The following is a 20905-nucleotide window of genomic DNA, read 5'->3' on the forward strand; positions in this document are numbered from 1 at the left end:
GAGTTTTCCACTATGAATTGTACATTTTTTATTTAAAAAGAGACATTCTTGGGGCTGGAGTTGTGGCTCAGTGGTAAAGCACTTGCCTGGCATGTGTGAGGTCCTGGGTTCGATACTCAGCACTGCATATTAATTAATAATTAATTAAAAGATCCATTTACAACTAAAAAATATTGAGAGAGAGAGAGAGAGATCCTTAAGTCTAAGTTCTCCATTCTGAACAATTTTTAATTTCCCTGGATGCCTGTCAGATTTTAGCATAGAATATTTAAATTTTATATCCAGGATCATAGATGTAAATTTCCCCTAAGAGACAGTGAATTAATTACAAGGAACTAATATTAGATTCCTCTTTAGTTGTATATTTGGTTTGTTTAACAATTTACAAAAGGGATGAGGATCTTTTTCAGGAGATAGCTCTCTGGAAGCATATGGCAATCATTATTAAAGCTAGAGTGGCTTGAGCCCAGTGAGACAGCACATGCCTGTAATCCCAGTGACTCCAGTGGCTGAGGCAGGAGGATGACAATTTTGAGGTCAGCCTCAGCAACTTAGCTAGAATCTTTCTCAAAATAAAATTTAAAAGGGCTGGGGATGTAGTTCAGTAGGAAAGCACCTCTGGGTTCAATCCCTGGTACCAAGAAACCCAAACCAAACCACATCAAAAAAAAAAAAAAACTAGAGTAGTTTGAAAATCACACAAATAATCAGAAACATGTAAAATAAATCATTAATGAGTCCACTGTGAACACTGGGAGTAGGCTTTTCTTTTAAACCATTCACTCACATGCTAAAGAATAATGAAAATTTAGCTTACATTCCAAGTTTGGTTTATTGTAGCCTTATGTCTCATTTCACAGGAAACCTTTTCAATTGTTGTTTCACTATTCCAGTGAATTATGGTCTTGGCTACTGTAGCATTTATAGTTTCAGCTCTTGCGATGATGGATGCAGAAGGAATCACTAGAAAAAGAAAGAAATTCTTAGGAATTTAGAAACTGGCCTAGGGAGAAATTTTTATCACTTTTCCTCATCTATAAAATGGGACAGTACTACCATATATGCTTGTTTCCAAAATTAAATGTGATATGTATGTTAAGTGTGCAAAACACAATAGGTGTTCAATAAACAGGTGAGATGATATTAAGATCAAAATGATAACAACAACAGTAATACTACTCCTGGTCATAATTTAGAATTATCATTTACTGGTTATAATTATTCCTAAAAAGGGCACCAGTCCTAACAGCCTTTCTACTTCATTAATCCATCAAGAGGAATCTGCTTTCGAAAAAAGGATATATTATTGCATTCTACCTCAAAATACAAACTTGCAAAAATGTGTAGATCGTGATGAAGAGAACTACAACTCCAAGAATATACAAAGAAATGGCTCTGGTGTTCATCACCATAGCCAAATCCAGTATTCAGAGCATGGGACAGATTCTTAGACAATCTAGTTATCTGAGCTAGTTGTGGTTAGTTGAGAAGTTGAGATATTACTTGCTATAGAAGACTGCAGTGATGCCCAAAGAGTACCTACCTGTGTGGTACCCCAAGAGAAGGCTTCACTTCCCATAGGCCATTCAGCAGGAAAGTTTTCAGACACATTATGATTTTTAAAAAAAATTCTCATAAAGTCTAAGGACAAGATTCAAGAAGATTGGAATTAAGCATTCCCTAGCTCTGTAATCTAAACATTTTTAATGCCACCAAACCTTGCTTTCCTTATGTAAATTATAATATCTTCTACAAAATAGGATGTAAAAGCAATTAGCACATGAGGAATCATTGGTGCTAGGACCTTTAAAGGCAGAGCAATTCCTACTTGATGCTCTGAGTTCTGATTTTAGGGCTTGGGTGTAATTGTAAGAAGCTTAAGGATAATTACTTTTTGAATTTTTTTTAATGTATAAGCACTGTATGCTTTTCCATACTTTTATTTATTTATTTACTTATTTTTATGTGGTGCTGAGGATTGAACCCAGTGCCTCACATGTGCTAGGCAAGCACTCTATCACTGAGGCACAACCCCAGCCCCACTTTTTGGAATTTATCTTTAGAAAATAATAAAGATATTATTATTTTATAATAATAAAATTTAGCAATAAGGTGTTCATGGTAATATAGTTTATAATGATGAAGAATTAAAAACACCATAAACCTCCATAAGAAGGGATTAAACTATTCTATACTCAGACAACACTAAAAATGATATTGTAGATTAAGTTGATAGAAATGTTCATTATATATTTTATGTAAAAGAAGTAAGATCTAAAAATATCTGAAGCAAAACATCCTAACATTTGTTATATCTGACTGTCAACTTATGGATGTCTATAAAATTTGCTGTAATTTTCATTGTATTTTGTAATACGTAAAGATGAAGACAAAATCCCCCTTGTAAGCCGCAGATAGTGTATAGAGAGTAATTTCCTAGTATGCTGTACTTCTCACAATATAAGACACATCATAATTTATTTTAATCCTTGTTTCTCCTCCTTGGTAGATTGCAAATTATTATAGAGCACTTTCCTTGTCTATCTTACTGTCCCTGGCCCTTAGAAGAACACTTGGAAACAGGAAGTTCCCAACAGAACTGTAAGCACAATTCACATACATGTATGTGAGCTATAAGCACATACTATAAGCACATACACCTAAGTAGAAATTAGACAGGAAGGGTATACAATAGCATGGTTGGCTTGCTGTTGGCAACTTTCATCTCCAAGTTGCTTTGGGCAGGAGGAATTACGGATGATATCTATTTTATCCATCATGATATGCAGAATCTTCTTTCAGATCTAGACTTCATTGACTAGGTTAGCACAAGTAGTTGTCTATTATTAAAGACACTATGGAATTGCTTGTTCTTTACCTATATCATCCAGATGGATCTGGTGTGGTTCTGACTCCTCCACGCCTAATGCATTTGCAGCTTGAACCCAAACCAAATACTGCCTGCCTGCTTGCAGTGAGTCCATGGAGATGTTAATACAGTTTGTGGCAAGATACCGTTGCTCTTCTTCTGTCTCTAAACTTGAAAAAAGAAGGAAAAAAAATCACCAACTTCTATTCAGTTTGAACTCATTTTTTCAGATTTTTTTTTTTTTTTGGTAGTCCTGGGGCTCCATCCCACATCCCAAAGTTTTTGATGCCACCATTTAAAATCTGCTTTCAGATATATAATCTTTTACTGAAATTAAGCGAATTTGATTTCATTTTCTGAATTTTTAAAAACAAATTCAAATCTGACAAGGGCCACGTTATGACTTCATTTGGATCTAAACACTTTGGCCTTCATAAGACCTTTTTTTCTCCATTAAAAAAAGTGTATGTAAATAGAAATATATAAAATATTTATAAACACACATATGTACATGTATACATACATACATACACATGCTTATAATCACAGACTATTGTTTTAAAACCGTGTTGATATAAAGACAAATATATTATTATTATATATTAAACCATTTTATTTATCCTAACAGTTCATTTTTCTCTTCTGATTTTAAAGGAAATTAAATATTTTCATGGACTCCCCAAAAGCATGTGAGGCATAGGCAGTGTGCTTACTGTGCCCATTGATCAAGTCAGTCCTGACATGGCTTGGAATAAAAGAGCTGCCTGTTGGAGCAAGGGTTGCACGGGTTCAGTGCAGGGATTCTGAAGTCAGACATTTCTGCCAGGAGTAGGGTGAAGAGTGAGGATGACATTCCTATGTTCATATATGGTGTAACTCTACATAATTGGAAGAATGGGAATGGGAACCACAAGGATAGGAAGTTAAACTTCACCATTCTTAATAACTTTCTGTCACTCGTAAGAGCCAACCAGTTACCAAGAAGGGTAAGCATGCTTTAAAATATTCTTTTTTATCTTTCCTCCCTGTTTTGAGACTATGGTGATAGTTTAGGCTTTATATTATCCATTTGACACCTTATTTATAGACTTCTAATTGTATTATACTGTGAAATCTAATAATACATATATACTAATTTAGAAGGAAAATGGCCTTGGAATTTGAAAAACAATGAAAACTGAGTATTCTAAATTCTTACTTTTAATGAGTGGAAATACTTCACAAATTTGCATATCATCTTTGATCACAGGTCCTGTGCATGGTCTTTGTATTATTCTAATTATGGTGTTTATGCTACTGAAGCAGCTCCAACCCTATTTCTTTACCTAACACTGTCAATTGTTCTCTGTCCCAGGAGACTGGCTTGATAAGATCTGTGGGGAAGATAAACTTGAAAATCACTATCATCTCATCCCTAGGGTTCCTTCCTCTCTGGGTCCTGTTACTACTGTATTCTTTTCAGTAATCCTAAATTTCTTCAGCCCCACAGTCTCCCAGCCACTTACATCTTTCAGAATTCAAATGACATGCTTGCCTTAGGCTACCACCAACAAAGTCATCTATGAATTAAAATGCTTCAGAAATTAAATCAATCTTTATCTATAGAGGAGCAAGACAACCTCTCAGGTTGATAGTCCTTGGGGTGTGGGAAGGGGCTACATACTTGTAGGACAACAACTATTCTTGTGCCCTTAGGTGAAGTTCAAGTGCATTTTCCAGTACTGCCTCTTTCCTTTCACCAGCAGTGAGGTGACTACCAATACCATGGGGTAATAAGAAAGACATATCATGGTAATTTAAAACACAGGGCTTGGGTTTTACAGATAGCCCTAATTTGAATGCCTGCTAGGCCCTTTGATAAGGTGTAGGACTTGGGGCAAGTTACTTAACCACTATATACTTCAGTTTAATCATCTGTAAAATAAGGATGATAGAGCAGCATTGTTGTTATCCTAAATAAATGAGTAAATGAGAAAAAAAAGCACAGGTCAGGACTCGGGGCTTTTGACCGGCATCTGAAGTGGGGGCATCAGCCTTCTGGGAATGATCTGGTGTTATCTCCAACATAGGTGGTGTCAAAATGGAATTGGGGAACACCCACCTGGCTCTGCTGGGGAGATAGTTGGTGTATGTAAAGAAGCCTCCTCCCCTATAGATGTGGTGTCAAAAGCATTGTGCTGAGAAAGTAGGAAAGAACACTCTGGATTGTCCTTGATTGCTCATAGAACTGTACACCACACAGTTGTTGTGGTTTGGATCTGGAATATTTCCCAATAGCTTATGTGTTGAAGGCTTGGTTCTCCATGCAGCAATGTTCAGAGGTGAAACTTCAGGGAAGTGAGTGGATCACAGGGGAACTCTAACCTCATCAGTGGATTAATCTACTGATGGATTAATTTGCTGACATTATTAAGAGATGATGGAAACTATAGAAGGTGGGCCTAGTTGGAGGAAGTAGCTCAGTGGGGACATGCCCTGGAAGGTTGTATCTTGTTCCTGGTGCTTGCATCCCACCCCCACTCCTACCCATGCCATGAGGTAAGCAGCTCTGCTATATGGCCTATAGCAATGGATCCAGTTGGCCATGGATCGGAAACCTCTGACCCAAGAGCCAAAATAACTCTTTCCTTCTCTAAGCTGTTTTTCTCAGGTATTTTGTCATGGTAACAAAGAAAAATGACTCACAGAAAAGTTTCTAAATTTCTCTATTTCTTTCTCTGTGTGTATGTGTGCTAATGCATAGCAGATTACTCTTTGAAGGGAATTGATTTGGTTTTCAGATATTCCCCATGCGCCTAGCCCTAATCCTAATTAATAATTTTCAATAAACACTGTCAAATTATGGCAATAGTGATGAATAACATCATCTGTTTATAGTTAATCACTCATTTAACACACATTTATCTAACACCAACTATATTCCAAGTACATCTTTATACACTGGGGCTACAAAAAAAATACAGATGAAGTTGCAATTCTCATGAAGTACACATTCTGGTGAAACAAATATGTATAAGATACTCTGAGATAGTAAATGTTCTGAAGAAAAATAAGGCCAAATAAAGGTGCTAGAAAGTTCTGGGGGTAAGGGTGTGGATTTCTATATTTAGGGAGAAGAGGTAAGGCCCGTTTGAGAAAGTGATATTAGATCAGTAAAGGAACAAACACTGTGGCTCTTGGGAGGAAGGGCATTTTAGGTAATAGGCAAAGGCCCTCTTTAAGTGTCCCACCTTATGCCTTGAACATAGCCCTTGCTGCTCTACCACTGCAATTTATTATTAAAATGGACATGTTTCTTTCTCTTCCTCTCTTCCTGCTCCTCCCTAATCTCTGCCTCACCCAATCTCAGGGGAAACAGGATTATTACCTTTCTTCCCCATCATAGACAGAGTTATCTGTCCCTGAGTACACACTCACTTTAGGAATGAAATTATCCAGACTTTGGGGATAGCACCAGAAGATCTCAGAAATGAATATCTCCCGAATTAACAAGTGAATCACAACTCCAACAGAGAACACAGGGAATGTAGCCTTTAAGTCACCTGTTTAAAAGCCTCTAATTTCTGCTAATGGGCAGAATCACCGTCTTTGGGACAGGAGTCCCCTGTTTCTCCTTTGCTAGCAAAGCAATAAACTTTCTTTTTCCTTTTTTCTCAAAACTATATCTTCATTATTGGATTGGCACTGGGGACAAGGACAGAGCTTTCCGCAACACCGTGAGGCAGGACCTTTGCTTGGCCTGCTCAAGGAATACCAAAGAGGTCAATGAGGTTTCAGATGGAGGGAGCCGGAAAGGGATTAGACATGAGAACAAAGAGTTCTCCAGGAAGGAGGTATTTAAAAGGCATGTAGAGACAAGGAAGTATTCTGGCTTTGATTTCTGAAATGAGATGTTCCAAGCAGAAGGGTGATAAGATCTTAGATGCCTATAAAAAAGATTATCTACTTGTGAATAAGGTGTTACCAGCCTTTGTCTTCTACTGCCTGGATGACCTAACTGAATTTCTATCCCACCCTAACTCTGCCCTCTTTGAGGACAGCATGCCTGAAGGCCAGTTCCGCTTCTGGTGGGCTGGCCAAAACTGGTTGGATCTAAGATGGCTGCCAAAGTGACCCCTTGACAATCTATTATTATAATAATAAAATACATGAATAGTCCTCCACCCTATTAACCGTCTCTGTTCTTCATTTATTTTACCCTATTGATATAACCCCCTGGCCATGAGCAGGGAGAAGTTGATTTTCAAGTTTAAATTCCACTTCTCCATTCTTGACCAAGAATAAAAGTCTCTTTCACTGCTCAGTGGTTCTCAGTCTTCTCATTGACTCCACTTTTCCTCGAAAGAAAAAGAATGCAGTCTTTGGGCTCAAAAATCAATAACAAAGGAACTACATGGGACAAGGCAGAGAATAAGGAACCAGTTAGGAAGCTCCTGGATTGACTGGGTGACAGGTGACATGGCTTGGCCTAGGACAGCAGTACAGTGGTGAGAAGATGTCAGATATCTACAAGGTAGATCCACAAGATTACGGTGCTCAATTGGATGAAAGGCAAGATAGAAATCCAGGAGGACTCCAATCATTTTTATATGAATAATGCTAAGGATAGACATGTGGTTTACTAAGATGGAATCAGCAAATCTGGGGAGAGGAAACTGGCATCTGGTTTAGAAAATGGTAACTTTGTAATAATACCTTTTGGATGCTAAAAGAGATGTTAAGATATATAGCAGCTGTAGCCCAGGAGAGATATTTGGACTGGACATATAAATTGGGGAGTTTTATGCCATAAATTTGGATGAGATATTTAAAGTAATGGATGTAGGTAAAGATAATAGGAGGTCCTAGGGCAGAGCTCTGGGTCTTTTATTACTTTACTGGAAATGAAGAGAAATCAGAAAAAAAGAGAATGAGAAAAAGCACCCAGCAAGAAGAAGCAAAAGGGAGCAGGTGCTATGAAAGCCAAAAGAAGGTGAAGAGCCAAGGTAAGTGCTCCTGATAGATGAGATAAGGGTGTGAATATACCATCGGATTTGGCAATGCAGAAACCCTAGTGACTTAAAAAAGTTTTTTTTTTTTTTAGTTGTAGATTGACACAGTATTTATTTATGTGGTGCTGAGGATCAAACCCAGAGTCTCATGTGTGCTAAGCAAGTGCTCTACCACTAAGCCACGACTCCAGCCCTGACCTTAGCAACTTTGATAAGAGCTATTTCAGTGGAGTGGTGAATGAAGGTGAGAAAGGACCAAAGAAAGAATGAGAGAGGACAAAATGGAGACAGTAGAGACAGCTCTTTGGAGGATTGCTGTCATAAAAGGAAGAAGAGAAATAGTATGGTGTTGGGGAGGCATCTAGGGAATATTGCATTTTTCCAGAGTAGATGTTGCAGATGCTCAAAAGCTGATGGGAATGACCCAGTAAAGACAGAGAAGGTAATGATGCAGACAAAAGAGGAAAATGGTTGGAGCAATGTCCTCCAGTAGGCAGATCCAGTACACAAGTGGGGAGGAACCACAAGGGTGGTTTATCCAGAGTAACAGAACAAAAGATTAAGTCTGTGGGTACAGATGTCAGTGTGTACATGGATGAGGGAAGTTGTGGTATTTCTCATTGGTCTCATTTTCTCAGTAAAATAGGAAGCAAATCATCAATGGAGGTTAAAGAAGGGAAGATTCTCTGGCTTAGCTGGGGCTTGACTTGGCCAGTGAAATGTAGAAGACTAGTGTGCTGCTCTCTGGACCCAGTTGAGATTATTGGTTATAAAAAGGAACAAAGTTGTATTTGTCTACAGTCTCAGTTAGCTCTCTGGGCTCATAATTGGTGAGGAAATGGATTTTAAAATATGAACTGCTTATTGAATCCTGAAAGAATTACTGAAACCTAACACCACAGTCTTATAAATGTTTGGGATCATATCTAAGAATTCTGTTTGTTAGAAATAAATATGCGGAGAAGAAGATGTGGCAACTATAAGCAGCCCTTATGAACTGGTAGAGTAGGCAACTGAATTTAAGGGTCTAAAATGATATCCAATCTAAGCCAGGCATGGTGACACATGCTTGTAGTTCCAATGACTTGGAGGCTGAGGAAGGAGGATCACAAGTTCCAGGCCAGCCTCAGCAACTTGGCAAAACCCTGTCTCAAAATAAAAATAAAAAAGGTTGGGAATGTAGCTTAGTAGTTAAGCCCCAATTCCTGATACAAAAAAAAAAAAAAAAGAAAGAAAGAAAGAAAGAAAGAAAGAAAGAAAGAAAGAAAAAGTTAAAAATTAGAAAGTAAATAAAATGGCATCTAATCTAAAAATATTTGCCCTATTGGTCTTCCATGGTACCTGAAATTCCCCTATTGGTGGCCTTGTAAAAATGTATAAGCTTGTCAAGCACAGAGATGGTATGTATCTTTTTTTGTTTGTTTGTTTTGCTTTGTCTTTTGTTTTTGTCTCTAGAGTTTAACATGGTGCCAGGAAGACATGAAATATTAAATGAATATTTGCTAAACTGACTTGCATGGAACAGAATGGAGTGTTATCCATTCATTTCTGTGCAAAAAATATTTATCAAGTAGAAGACACTGCAGGAGACACTGCATGAATTCCTAAGATAAAGAAAGAGCACATGTACATGAAGCTGCTGAGGACAGTGGGAGAGCAGGAGGTAGACACCAATAAGCAAGTTTAATTTTTTTCTATCACCACCCCTGACTACTCAGCAAACTACAAGAGGAAGAGGAAGGTATGTGAATAGCCATGTGGCTGTGACTAGTGAAGACACCACAAAAAAGCTGGATGGTGGGGAGAAAGCTATTGAAGCCACATAGATATAATTCTTCTACTTAACACTTCAACCCAACACCAGGAGGCCCCGATGGCCCCTGTGCTGCCAAAGAGGGATCCCCACCTGTATGCCACTGGTGAAACCAGTGTGTGGGCTGAGGTGACAGGTTTCTCTATGTGACCTTACTGGAACACAGAACCACACGAGTTGGAAGTGAAACCTTGCCAATACTGATCTCTCCCTACTTGCCCAAGTGGAAAATACCCCAGCACCCCAGGATCTGGGAGGGCCTTTGACCTGATACTGTACCAACTACCTTAACCACAACATTCATTCTAAGTCAATTTTTTCCTTGAGAGAAAAGATCTTCTTGGTAGTTTGCTAGTGAAATTGACTTTTTCTTTCTCTAGTTGCTTTCAACTCATGAGTTTGTTTTTCATTAATTGGAAGATGAATAGATATGTGTTTCCTTTTCTGATTTGTCTGTGCTTACAGGAACTCGTGCTTTGAATATGCTGGAGGAAAATATTCATTCTTATGATAATTTTTCCCATTCTTTAAAATATGATAAAATCTCATTAATCTGGACTCCATCAATTCAAAATTTGGTTAGGTTTGTCAGAGTTCAGTTACAGTTTACAGGTTGCACATGCCTTACCCAAAATGCTTAGAACTGGAAGTATTGAATTTGTGATTTTTTCATATTTTAGAATATTTGTGTATGTATGTATGTATATATATATATATATATATATATATATATATATATGATATCTTGGCTAAGGGACCCAAGTCTAAACATGAAATTCATTTATATTTCATAAAACTTTTATGTATACAGCTAAAGATAATTTTATACAATTTAAAAAAATGATTTTGTACATGAAACAAATTTTCAAATTTTCATGATGTGGAATTTCCCACATGAGATATTATGTTGGGAAGTTGAAAGTTTCAGATTTTGGAGCATTTCAGACTTTTGATTTTCAAATTAGAAATGTTCAACCTGTATTATTGAATTTATAGAAAGACAGTGGAATAGATAATTTTAAAAATACATATGACTTTTTCTTATTCTTATTTAACTAGACAGTGAAGGGGAAATGTAAGAAATGTTTATTTCTACTTATCAGGTAGATGAAATTACTCTACAAATATATATTGAGAGCTGGGGATGTGGCTCAAGCGGTAGCGCGCTCGCCTGGCATGTGTGCGGCGCTGGGTTTGATCCTCAGCACCACATACAAATAAAGATGTTGTGTCTGCCGAAAACTAAAAAATAAATATTAAAAAATTCTCTCTCTCTCTCTTTAAAAAAATTATATATATATAGCACTTACTAGGTATCAGTCTCTGTTCTAACTTAGTTGATACGGTAATAATTCTCGTCCTCACTGGGCTTATATTCTAGTTTGGATGAATGAGTATATTAACTATTGACATATATACAATAACTAGAAATTAGTCTTTCTTATTAGAGCACATTCAACATATTTCTAGATTTTCCAAAAGTAATATTCCTTGAAAATAGTGTAAATAAGACTGTTGTTTATAATACCCTATGAATAATTATTTTATGGCTTTACAGTAATCTTTCTCTCTCCCATATTAGTTGCATTTGATATGAGAACAAATCATACTAGCCTAGGGAATTAGCCTTGCCTGTCACCATGATATTGCTGTGGTCTGATATTGGTGACACCCCTCACCAAATTCATATGCTGAAATTTTCCAATGAAATACTATTAAGAGGTTGGATCTTTAGAAGATGATTAAGTCATGAGGGCTCCATACTTATGAATGATTTTAGTGTCCTTACAGAAGGAGTTTGAACAGAGTTTCCTTACCCCTTCTGCCATGTGAGGATGTATAGAAGACACTGTCTATAAGGAATGAGCCCTTGCCAAATACCAACTCTACTGGTGCCTCGATCTTGGACTTAGTGGCCTCTAGAACTATAAGCAATAAATTTTTGTGTTTTTTAAATATAAATTATAAAATCTAAGATATTTTGTGATAGAAACATAAATGGAGTAGGATACCCCTTTTGTTGTTTCTAAGCATTTTTAATATACAAACCATCTCTTATAATTTGCTTTTTTGTAAGATTTATATTATTAATTATCCTTATTTTATAGGATGCTGAGACTCAGCAAGGCTAAATAACTTATCCAAGATCCCACAGCTAGAGAGCATGGCGATACTGTTGGATAGCAGAACTGAACTCCATTTGTAATGCCCTTTAACCAGTTTCCATCCAAATAGAGTAGACAGACATATGGCATCTTACTGGCCAACACCATGTAGGTAAAAGTTCGTGAGAGGATGTCCTTTTCCCTTTGCTACTTTTCCTGCTTGGAACTTGAATGAGAAAACTAGAGATGCAGCATCTAAAGATTAAAGCTGACACACTAAAGATTATAGAGTAGAAAGGTGGAAAGAGTTTGGGGCCTTGGAGTGTAACTGAATTGCCATGCTAACTCTGTACTATATACCACTGTGACCTGATATAAATAAGGCCCTGTGATAAGGTCCTGTGTATTTAAGTGACTGCACACTATATTTTGGATCTGGAATATCTCAGCTAGAGGTGCTACTAGGAGGTGGTGGAAGCTTTAAGAAAAGCAACCCAGTGGGGGGCCTTCAAATCTCTTAGGGCATGGCCTTAAAGGTCTTCAGATCTCAGAGGGAATGGACTTAAAGGGGATAGTGGGGCTCTAGTCACCTTTCTCATCCTATCTCTTTCTCCTTCTGGTAACAAGGTAAGCAGTTTTACTCTGTCATATGCTTCCACTATGATATGCTGCTGCCTCAGGACAGGCCTAGAGCCACAGGGTTAATTGGTCATGGTCAGAAACCTCTGAAACTGTGAGCCCAAATAAACTTTTCTCCTTACAAGTTGATTATATCAAGATTTGTTGCAGAAATTGAAAGCTAACTAATGCACTGCACTGGGGTTTTATGATATTTGCATCATAAAAGATACCTAAACTAGAAATAAAATATAAAACTCTAACTGGTGCTCTTTCCCATGGTTATTTTTTTAACACATTCTCTTTTATAAATCTATACTTCATACACTTTTTGAGTGACTTTTTGAGTCTGAAACAGCCTCAGTACTCATAACTACTACAGGTATTCTTTATAAAATAGATGTGTCCTTCAAAAGCCATGGGCAAATAATTTAAACACATATAATTTTGAAGCATTAAAGGATCTCAAAGAAATACATAATTAATAGTCATAAAACACTCAGAGACTATTTCAATAAATTAGGTGGTGATTAACAAGTTTTAAATTTTGTCTAATGAATATATTTTCTCAAGTTGTGATATGTCTCTCACAAATTTACAATGCAATTCTACTGTCAGGAACTGGAGAAGGCAGGTGAGTGGGGTTTGCCAAAATATTAGCCTGTTATGGTTTGGATATGAGGTGTCTCCCCAAAAATCTCCTTTGTTAATAATGTTCAGAGGTGAAATGATTAAATTATAGGAGCTCTGATCTAATCAGTGATTTATCCATTTGATAAATTAATAATTTGAAAGGACTACAATACTGGGTGGTAACTGTAAGCAGGTGGGGTGTGGCAAAAGGAAGTAGATTTCTGGGACTGTGCCCTTGGGGATTATATCTTATTCCTCTGGCTCCTCCTTTCCCGGCCTCCATGAGCTGAAAAGCTATTCCCAGCCAGGTCCTTCTGCCATGGGGTCCAGAGTTGGCCTACCTTCGACTGAAACCTTTGAGAGGATGAGCCTAAAATAAACCTTTCATCCTCTAAGCATTTTTTTTTTTTTGTAGTTGTAGATAAGACAGCATGCTTTTATTTTGTTCATTTTTATGTGGTGCTGAGGATCGAACTCAGTGCCTCACCCATGAGAGGCAAGTGCTCTGCCACTGAGCTACAGCCTCAGCCCCCTAAGCTGTTCTTGACAGGCATTTTGGTCACGGTGACAAAAAGTTGACTAACCCATAACCTGTACCTAATAGGATGACAATAACCAATAAGACAATAACAAGCATTGGCAAAGGCATGGAGATTTTGGAACACACTCCCCCCCATACATTGTTAGTGGGAAGGTAAAATATTGCAGCTCCTTTAGAAAACATTCTGGAAGTTCCCCTAACAGTTAATATATACGCACAGAAATTCTATGCCTCAGTATATGCCCAAGAGAAATGAAAACATACGTTTGTATAAATGTTAATAGAATGTTATTCACGTAGCCAGAATGTGGAAATAATCCAATGCTCATCAACTAATGAATGGATAAACATAATGTGATAAAACTCTAGAATGGAACATTATTCAGCTGTAAAAGGATTGAAGTACTGACACGTGCTGCTCATGGATGAACCTTGAAAACACTGTGATAAGTGAAGAAGCCAGTCACTAAAGACCATCTACTGTAGGATTCCTTTCACATGAAGTATCCAGAGTAGACAAATCCACAGAAACAAACAAAACAAAACAAAATAGTAGTTGCCAGGTGCTGGGAGGGTTGTGGAGAAATAAGAAGTGACTGCTAATGGGCATGGGGTTTCTTTTTGGCATGATGAAAATGTTCTAAAATCAATTGTGGTGATAGTTGCACAACTCTAGGAATTTGCTAAAGTTGATGAACCCAGCCTAATTCCATCTTAAGATTGGGAGCCATCTTGTCACAAAGTCATGAAAAGTTACTATTTTACTATAAATTACTGCAATTTCTAAACTCACTTGGAATACCTGCCCATGCCTTGAACTCACCCATGCCTGGCTTTCCCTGACCAGATAACAACCCTCTCTGAAACCTTAGAAGCACCTCAGAAATTCCGGTTTGGGGATCTAAATTTACTCTCTACCTTGAAATGCTGAACCATTTAGATCATTAACCTACTATCTGCCTTTGTATTATACTTGTCAAAATCCTGTTATCTGTAAGTTCTCAAGGCACCCCCCTTTTGTAACTTTTTGTGCTATAAAACCATGCTCCTAGAGAACTGGGGTACTGTTCTCTAACCCAAGGATTTCGGGAGAGACAGTCCTGGCCAGAATTACAAGCTTGCTTTAATTTGATTTAAAATTGGAGTCCATGGTCTTTTCTTTGCATTGTGATATAACAAAAATCATTAAATAGTATACTTAAAATAAGGTGGATTGTGTGGTAGGTGAATTATACTTAATATATTATATCTTATTATTATATCTTATATAAGATAGAAGATAGAGAAAGAGAGCAAAATGGAAGGAAGGAAGAACAAGAAGATCAGGAAGTCTGTGAGTGTTGAGGGCCAGACTGAGGCAAGTGAGATACATCCGGTTTCCAGAAAACAGTAAAAGTCCTCAAGTTACCAAGCTTTCTCTGTTAATCTGCTATTACCTAGCTTTTCTGTGAGCTTAAAGTATGGGGTTTGCCCTCAGACACCTCTCATTTTCACATTTCTAAAATTAACTTGGTAATGAGACTCTAGTTTTCTTGTCCTCCTGACCTCTTTGCATCTCAGAGCGATTGCTTTGCATTAAAGCAAGATACAGGTTAAGTATCAGACTGTAGAGCAAGAAAGACACCTGTTAGAATTCCAGCTCCCCTACTTCTTAGCCAAATGACTTTGGAGGGGCAATGTCTACTCTCCAAACTACTTAAAAAATGAGAACAAGAGTTTCCGCACAAGGCAGAGCTGAGAATTGAAGACACAAACATGGAGTATAGTACTTAGCACATTGTATGTTATCCATCACTCTGTCTACTTCTGATCTCAGGGTTTCATGGTTTCTTTGACACCTGACCATCCTGTTTAGCCCCCTGCTCAGAATAAAAAGCAGGAGCTTGCTGCCCATGGCAAACAGTTGGTAATCCCAGGCTTAGTAATGTATTTATACAATCTATCCAGGTTTTACCCAGAATTTCTTGAAGAGGTGTTCCTTTTTATTTTTCATTTAGTTAAAATTATTCAGAGTACCTATCAGGAGAGAGACAGACACACAGAGAGAGAATAAGATTACAAGGTTATTCTCTTCTCTAATGGTGAGACCTGGTAGCATCTCTAAAATATGTCCTTGATATGGTCTCCCACATCCTTTGAGCAGAAACACGCTAAGACAGGAAGGAGGCCATCAGGTGGCCCAGTTTCAATTCCCATTTGCCCCTCTCTGTGGCTGCCTGGGTCTGGACATATCACCTAACTTCTCTAAGTCTCAGTACCTTGTCTATAAAAGTGGGAAAAATAATTGTATGTACCTCACAAAGTTGTATAGGGGATTAAATGAGGTCATGGATATAAAGCTCCTGGCCCCAGTGCTTGGCACACAGTAAGGGTCCAGTAAGTCCTTTAAAAAATAAGTAGCTCATGAAAAGTTGAGGATTACTAATACTTTGAATTCACTACAGAAGGCATTGCTTCTTTAAAAATAAATAAATAAAACAAGAAACATGGTTAAGGTTACCAACTTCTCCCCAGTTTGCCCACAACTTTCCAAGTTTTAAAACTGAAAGTCCTATGCTCTGGACACCCCTAAGAAAAACTGATTGGCCTACACTGACACTAAATTCATATTTGGGGGTTACTACTGAGGTAGGATAGAAGATATAAGGATAGGCAGAACAGAGACAAACAGAGAAGGAACGAGAGACTGTCGTTTAAATCTAAAAACTCTACAAAGGTCCTCACCTTCACTCCCAGGCCTGTTTTTCCTCCAGGCCAGAATACTTAAAAAGTCCAATAAATCTTAGAGTATTCTAAGTCCAGTTAATTAGTGCTAATGTGTCTTGTTAGCTTGCAAGATATATTTTTAGACTAAAAGAAGCCTAGAGAAAGATGCTGTTAAAAACCCATGATAAGGGTACGTCCAAGCACTCTTAACTAAATCATGTCAACCTAAAGATTCTGAGAAGAAACAGACCACCATACCCAGCTCTGTGCTCCATGATCTAGAGAGTCAAGCCCATTAAGCTGACTCCACCCCAGTACTACGCATGCTTACCATTTACAAAGTTTCCTCTAAAAAAGGAAGCCTGAGACCACAAAAGCACGTCTGAACCCCAAGTGCCCGTAGTCCCTCTCCCCTTGAGCACGCATCCTGCTCTATTGCTTGTTTCCCTGAACAAATCTCTGCTTGTGCCTCTTTTCCTGAAAATTTGTGCCTCTATGTCCTGAAATTTCCTTCTGCAATGTGTATCAAGAACCTGCAGGGGCTGAGTTGACATTCCCTTTCTTTGGGGGGGAACTCTTTGGAATTCCCCTGGGTAGCGTCTCAGTACTAGTTGGCCCAGTTTTTGTCGTGGGGACAAAAACATCTGTGAATCTAGTGCCAACTATGAACATGGCCTCGTGTACATACTTTAAAAGCCAAATGCCATTTATATAATTAGAACAAACTCACGCATTAGGTTCTACTTGAATCCCATGTTGAAGAATCAGTACTGGGTGCAGGGATGCATACCTGTAATTCCAGCAGCTCAGAGGCTGAGGCAGGAGGATTACGAGTTCAAAGCCAGCCTTAGCAACTTAGTGAGGCCCTAAGCAACTCAGTGAGACCTGTCTCTAAATAAAATACAAAATAGGGCTGAAGTCAGTGGTTGAGTGTCCCGGGGTTTAAGTCCCAGTACCAAAAAAAAAAAAAAAAAAAAAAATCAGCAAATTTGAGAACTGAGTAAATTGTCCTAATCCTAAAAGGAGAATGGGGCTAGGATTGAAGCCAATTTAAAGCTGTACTGAGCTATACCATTAGGTGCTATCTACCAGTTATCTACCAATGAATAAAAAGGATAGAAAAGTCATAGAACACACTGCCCCACAGAAATATTAAAATATGAATGGCTCAGGACAGGTGTTGTTAGTTTCTTTGATCATAATTAGGAAGATGGGGATAATCAGAGCATATGTTTAATGTTTGAAGTTGATTTCTTGAATCTCTGCTGCAGGCAGAACGCAGGTTGAATGGAGTGGAACTGCACATGTGAACCCCCTCAGAAGGAACCTACCTCTTCAAGTACACCACGTATTTGGTGTCTATGTAGGTGAGCTTCCCAGTATCCCATGTACAAGTCATGTTGCCTGAATATTCATAAATGACACAGGTGACCTCCTTGGGAGCATCTGGTGGATCTGCAACAAAATGTATCACTTAGAAGCATCCACAAGAAACATAAAGTTCTTTGCAAAGTAGTTAGCTGATGAACTGTCTGTTTTATTTTGGAAACTGGGCCAGCCAGCACTGAGCTCCTCTCTGCTCCTCATTTCATCCACCTCACCTTGCAATCCACTCCGCCATCAAACATTGCTTCTCTTCTTCCTGTACTATGTTCCCTGATCCTTTGGCAATACCAACAAGGTCAAGTTCACCCCAATCCTTGTCCACTAAAAAAAGTCTTCTCCCAAATTCTATATTCCTTCAGTTACCACTATATCTGTCTCCTCCTCTTCACAGCAAAACATCTGAAAACAGCCCATTATTCTTCATCTCCCATTTACTCTTGAGCCCCAAATAATCAGGACTCAGCTCACACAATTCTATTAAAATCACTGTTGCCAAGGTCAATAATGACTCTATTCCCCAAATCCCATTCTCTCTTGTCAGTTGTTATTGAACTTGACCTCTGCAGCCCTTGACATTGTGGTCATTCCCTCCTTGAAACCTCTGTTCTTAGGCTCTTGTGGAAGGGTTCTTTGCAATTTTTTTTTTCTGCTACTTAAGCAGATTATCTCCTCCTCTGGGACATATTCCCCCACTTGCTTTAAAAGTTCAGTGTTCATATCATGGCATACTACTGAGCTATAAGAGGAAGAAAATTTCAACACATGATACAACATGGATGAAACTTGAAGACATAACACTAATAAAATAAAAAGAAATGAAGAATTGCCTTATGATTCCACTTACATGAGAGATCTAGAAGAGCAAACTATTAGAAACAAGAGCAGAATGGAGGTGTCCAGGGGCTGGGGTAGGGAGAACGGGGAGCTACTGTATAATGGAGGAAGAGTTTCAGTTTGCAAGAAGAGGGTTCTGAAGAGAGTGGGGTAATGGTTGCAAAACAATGTGAATGTATTTCATGTCTCAAAACCTTGACCTAGGCTGGCTAATATGAGAATGCCCTTGGAAATGAGCACATGACTCTAGGGATCAATCAGAATTCTCCAAGGGTCTTTTTTTTTTTTTTTAAGCCATTATAAAAGAGGTGCTTAAACATGCTAAAAATTTACATTTATGCTATGTGAATTTTGCCACCAAGACCACATCAAAAAGAGTTTTTAAATAGTTCAGTATTCACAGATCTCACCCCCTCCCACCTCTCTCTCCCTCACACTCTCCATTCCCCTTACATTCACCTCTATCCAGCTTTCCTCCCAGTGGCCTTAAAATTGCTGTGTGAGTAGCAGGTGAGCTGAGTTGCTGGTGGCCATCTTGTCTTAGTGGACAGTCCTTTAGCTGCCTTAAGTCTGCTTAAGAATGAAGCAACAAGGGAAAAACTAAACCCAAGGGGTGGGAAAAAATGCCAGTTCTGATGACACCTTTTCAGCCCTTCAGCCCACTGAAGCCTATAAATTTCCAACAACTACAGAATGGCATTTGGAATTTTCAGTTATATCATCCAATAATACGTAACCAAGATCAAGTTTTTAAAAAAAAGTATGGAAATATTGAGTGCTAATCATATACCCACTTTTCAAGTATGGCTTTCAGTTTGTGGCTACATGGGAAATACCGCCTGGGGGTACACGATTACCCAGAGAGCACAAGACAAATGGAAGATTGAGGGAATCATAAAAAATAAAGATAGAGACATATACACTTGAAGTTATATCCAAAGATTTAAATACAAATGTACTCTTTCATTTTACCTGCAAGCCATCTACCAAGAATGTTACTTATAAGGTAATAAAAATATATAAATTCTATCCTCATTGCAAATCAAAACACTAATAGATATCTTTTAGATCTATCCAACTGGCAAGGATTTTGAAATATGTAAATACACAGTGTTGAGATGGACTCAGGGAAATCTTCTAATGCTCTTCTAGTGAGAGTACAAATTAGTACAATCTTTATGAAGGGCACTTCACATATCACATATCACAATCTTTAAAAGTGGAAATAATATCTAGGGAATGCACTTTTAATGAATTATTTACCGATATATAAAAACATTTGGTTAAAAAAAATGCCCTTAAAGTATTGGAAACTACCTTAATACTCCAACACAGGGTTAAATAAGCTATAGTATACTCCTAAAAATACATCCAAAAATAATGATGTAAATGACAATTTAAGGATTGAACCTTTGGGAGACATTAGAAATATATTGATTAAGTGATTGAAACAGAAAGATAGGCAACCCATAATCAGTCAGAAAAAGGGTCTAAGAGAAGAAAAGGAGGAAGAGAGAATTGAGAAATTAAGCTTCTTACCCCAGTTATTCCTAGCCACGAGGACAGTTTCTTAACAGCTCTAGACATTACCTACCTCCAAAAGTACTTCCTCTTGCTCCAACAGACCCCCACCCCCACACTTGTGCTGATTAAGGCTTAGAAATCACTTTTCTCCAAATTTGCTGAAGAAGACAAAATAGAAAAACAGTTGATTGGCCCCTCTGTCCAAAATCCTATGTCCCACCAATCACCTACAGGGACAGATCAAGCCCATAAAAATCCCTAGATAACAGACACCCATGGGCACCCCTCCCTCTTCAGGAGCTCTGCTTTCTCTTACTCTAATACATCCTGTACTTTGCTCTCACCCTTGTGTCCGTGGATTTCATTCTTCAAATTCACAAGACAAAGAACCCACCTGAAATTCAACTTCTGTGTTACACACCATATGATAAAGTAAGAAAGCATGTTGCAAAATAGTTCAGTATAGTGATTTCATTTGAAAGAGAAAAAGACTGAAACTCAAAAAACATGTTCCAAATCATTAAAGAGAGACTATGTTATTGGTAAAATTATGGGATTATGGAGATGATCAGTATTTCTGTTTTTGCTAGTCTAAATTTTTTTAACTTTTTATATGAATGCAATTGATGTTACAGTTTTAAAAAACTGTTAGGAGCATACCAAAGTACTTCAAAACATTCAGGTGAGTTGTAACATTGAATTACAGTGAGGAGAAATTGGGTTCCAAGTAGGGTAACTAAATCTTTCCATTCTTTTTGAGCTTTAAAGGAAGTAGGTATGGAAACATAACTTATTCTTAACATTGCTTGCAGTGTGATTCCTTGTTGATTACAATAATTTCCTCTGCTTTCAGATACAGAATGTCATTGATTGGGCAATCACAAA

At 37.9% G+C, this 20905-nt stretch overlaps 1 protein-coding gene across 2 annotated transcripts in view; it reads right to left on the reverse strand.

The window, feature by feature from the left end:
• Positions 1 to 20905, reverse strand: part of Il23r (interleukin 23 receptor) — a 75202-nt gene that overhangs the window by 45404 nt on the left and 8893 nt on the right. For both annotated transcript variants that reach the window (XM_048815174.1, XM_048815173.1), the window contains exons 4-6: positions 17608 to 17731; positions 2879 to 3039; positions 818 to 963 (exon numbers count right to left, since the gene is read on the reverse strand). In XM_048815174.1, coding sequence (XP_048671131.1) covers positions 818 to 963; positions 2879 to 3039; positions 17608 to 17731 — 431 coding nt within the window. The remainder of the gene's footprint in view (positions 1 to 817; positions 964 to 2878; positions 3040 to 17607; positions 17732 to 20905) is intronic.

The sequence above is a fragment of the Marmota marmota genome, unplaced genomic scaffold (assembly GCF_001458135.2).
Source record: "Marmota marmota marmota unplaced genomic scaffold, marMar, whole genome shotgun sequence".
Lineage (NCBI taxonomy): Eukaryota > Metazoa > Chordata > Mammalia > Rodentia > Sciuridae > Marmota > Marmota marmota.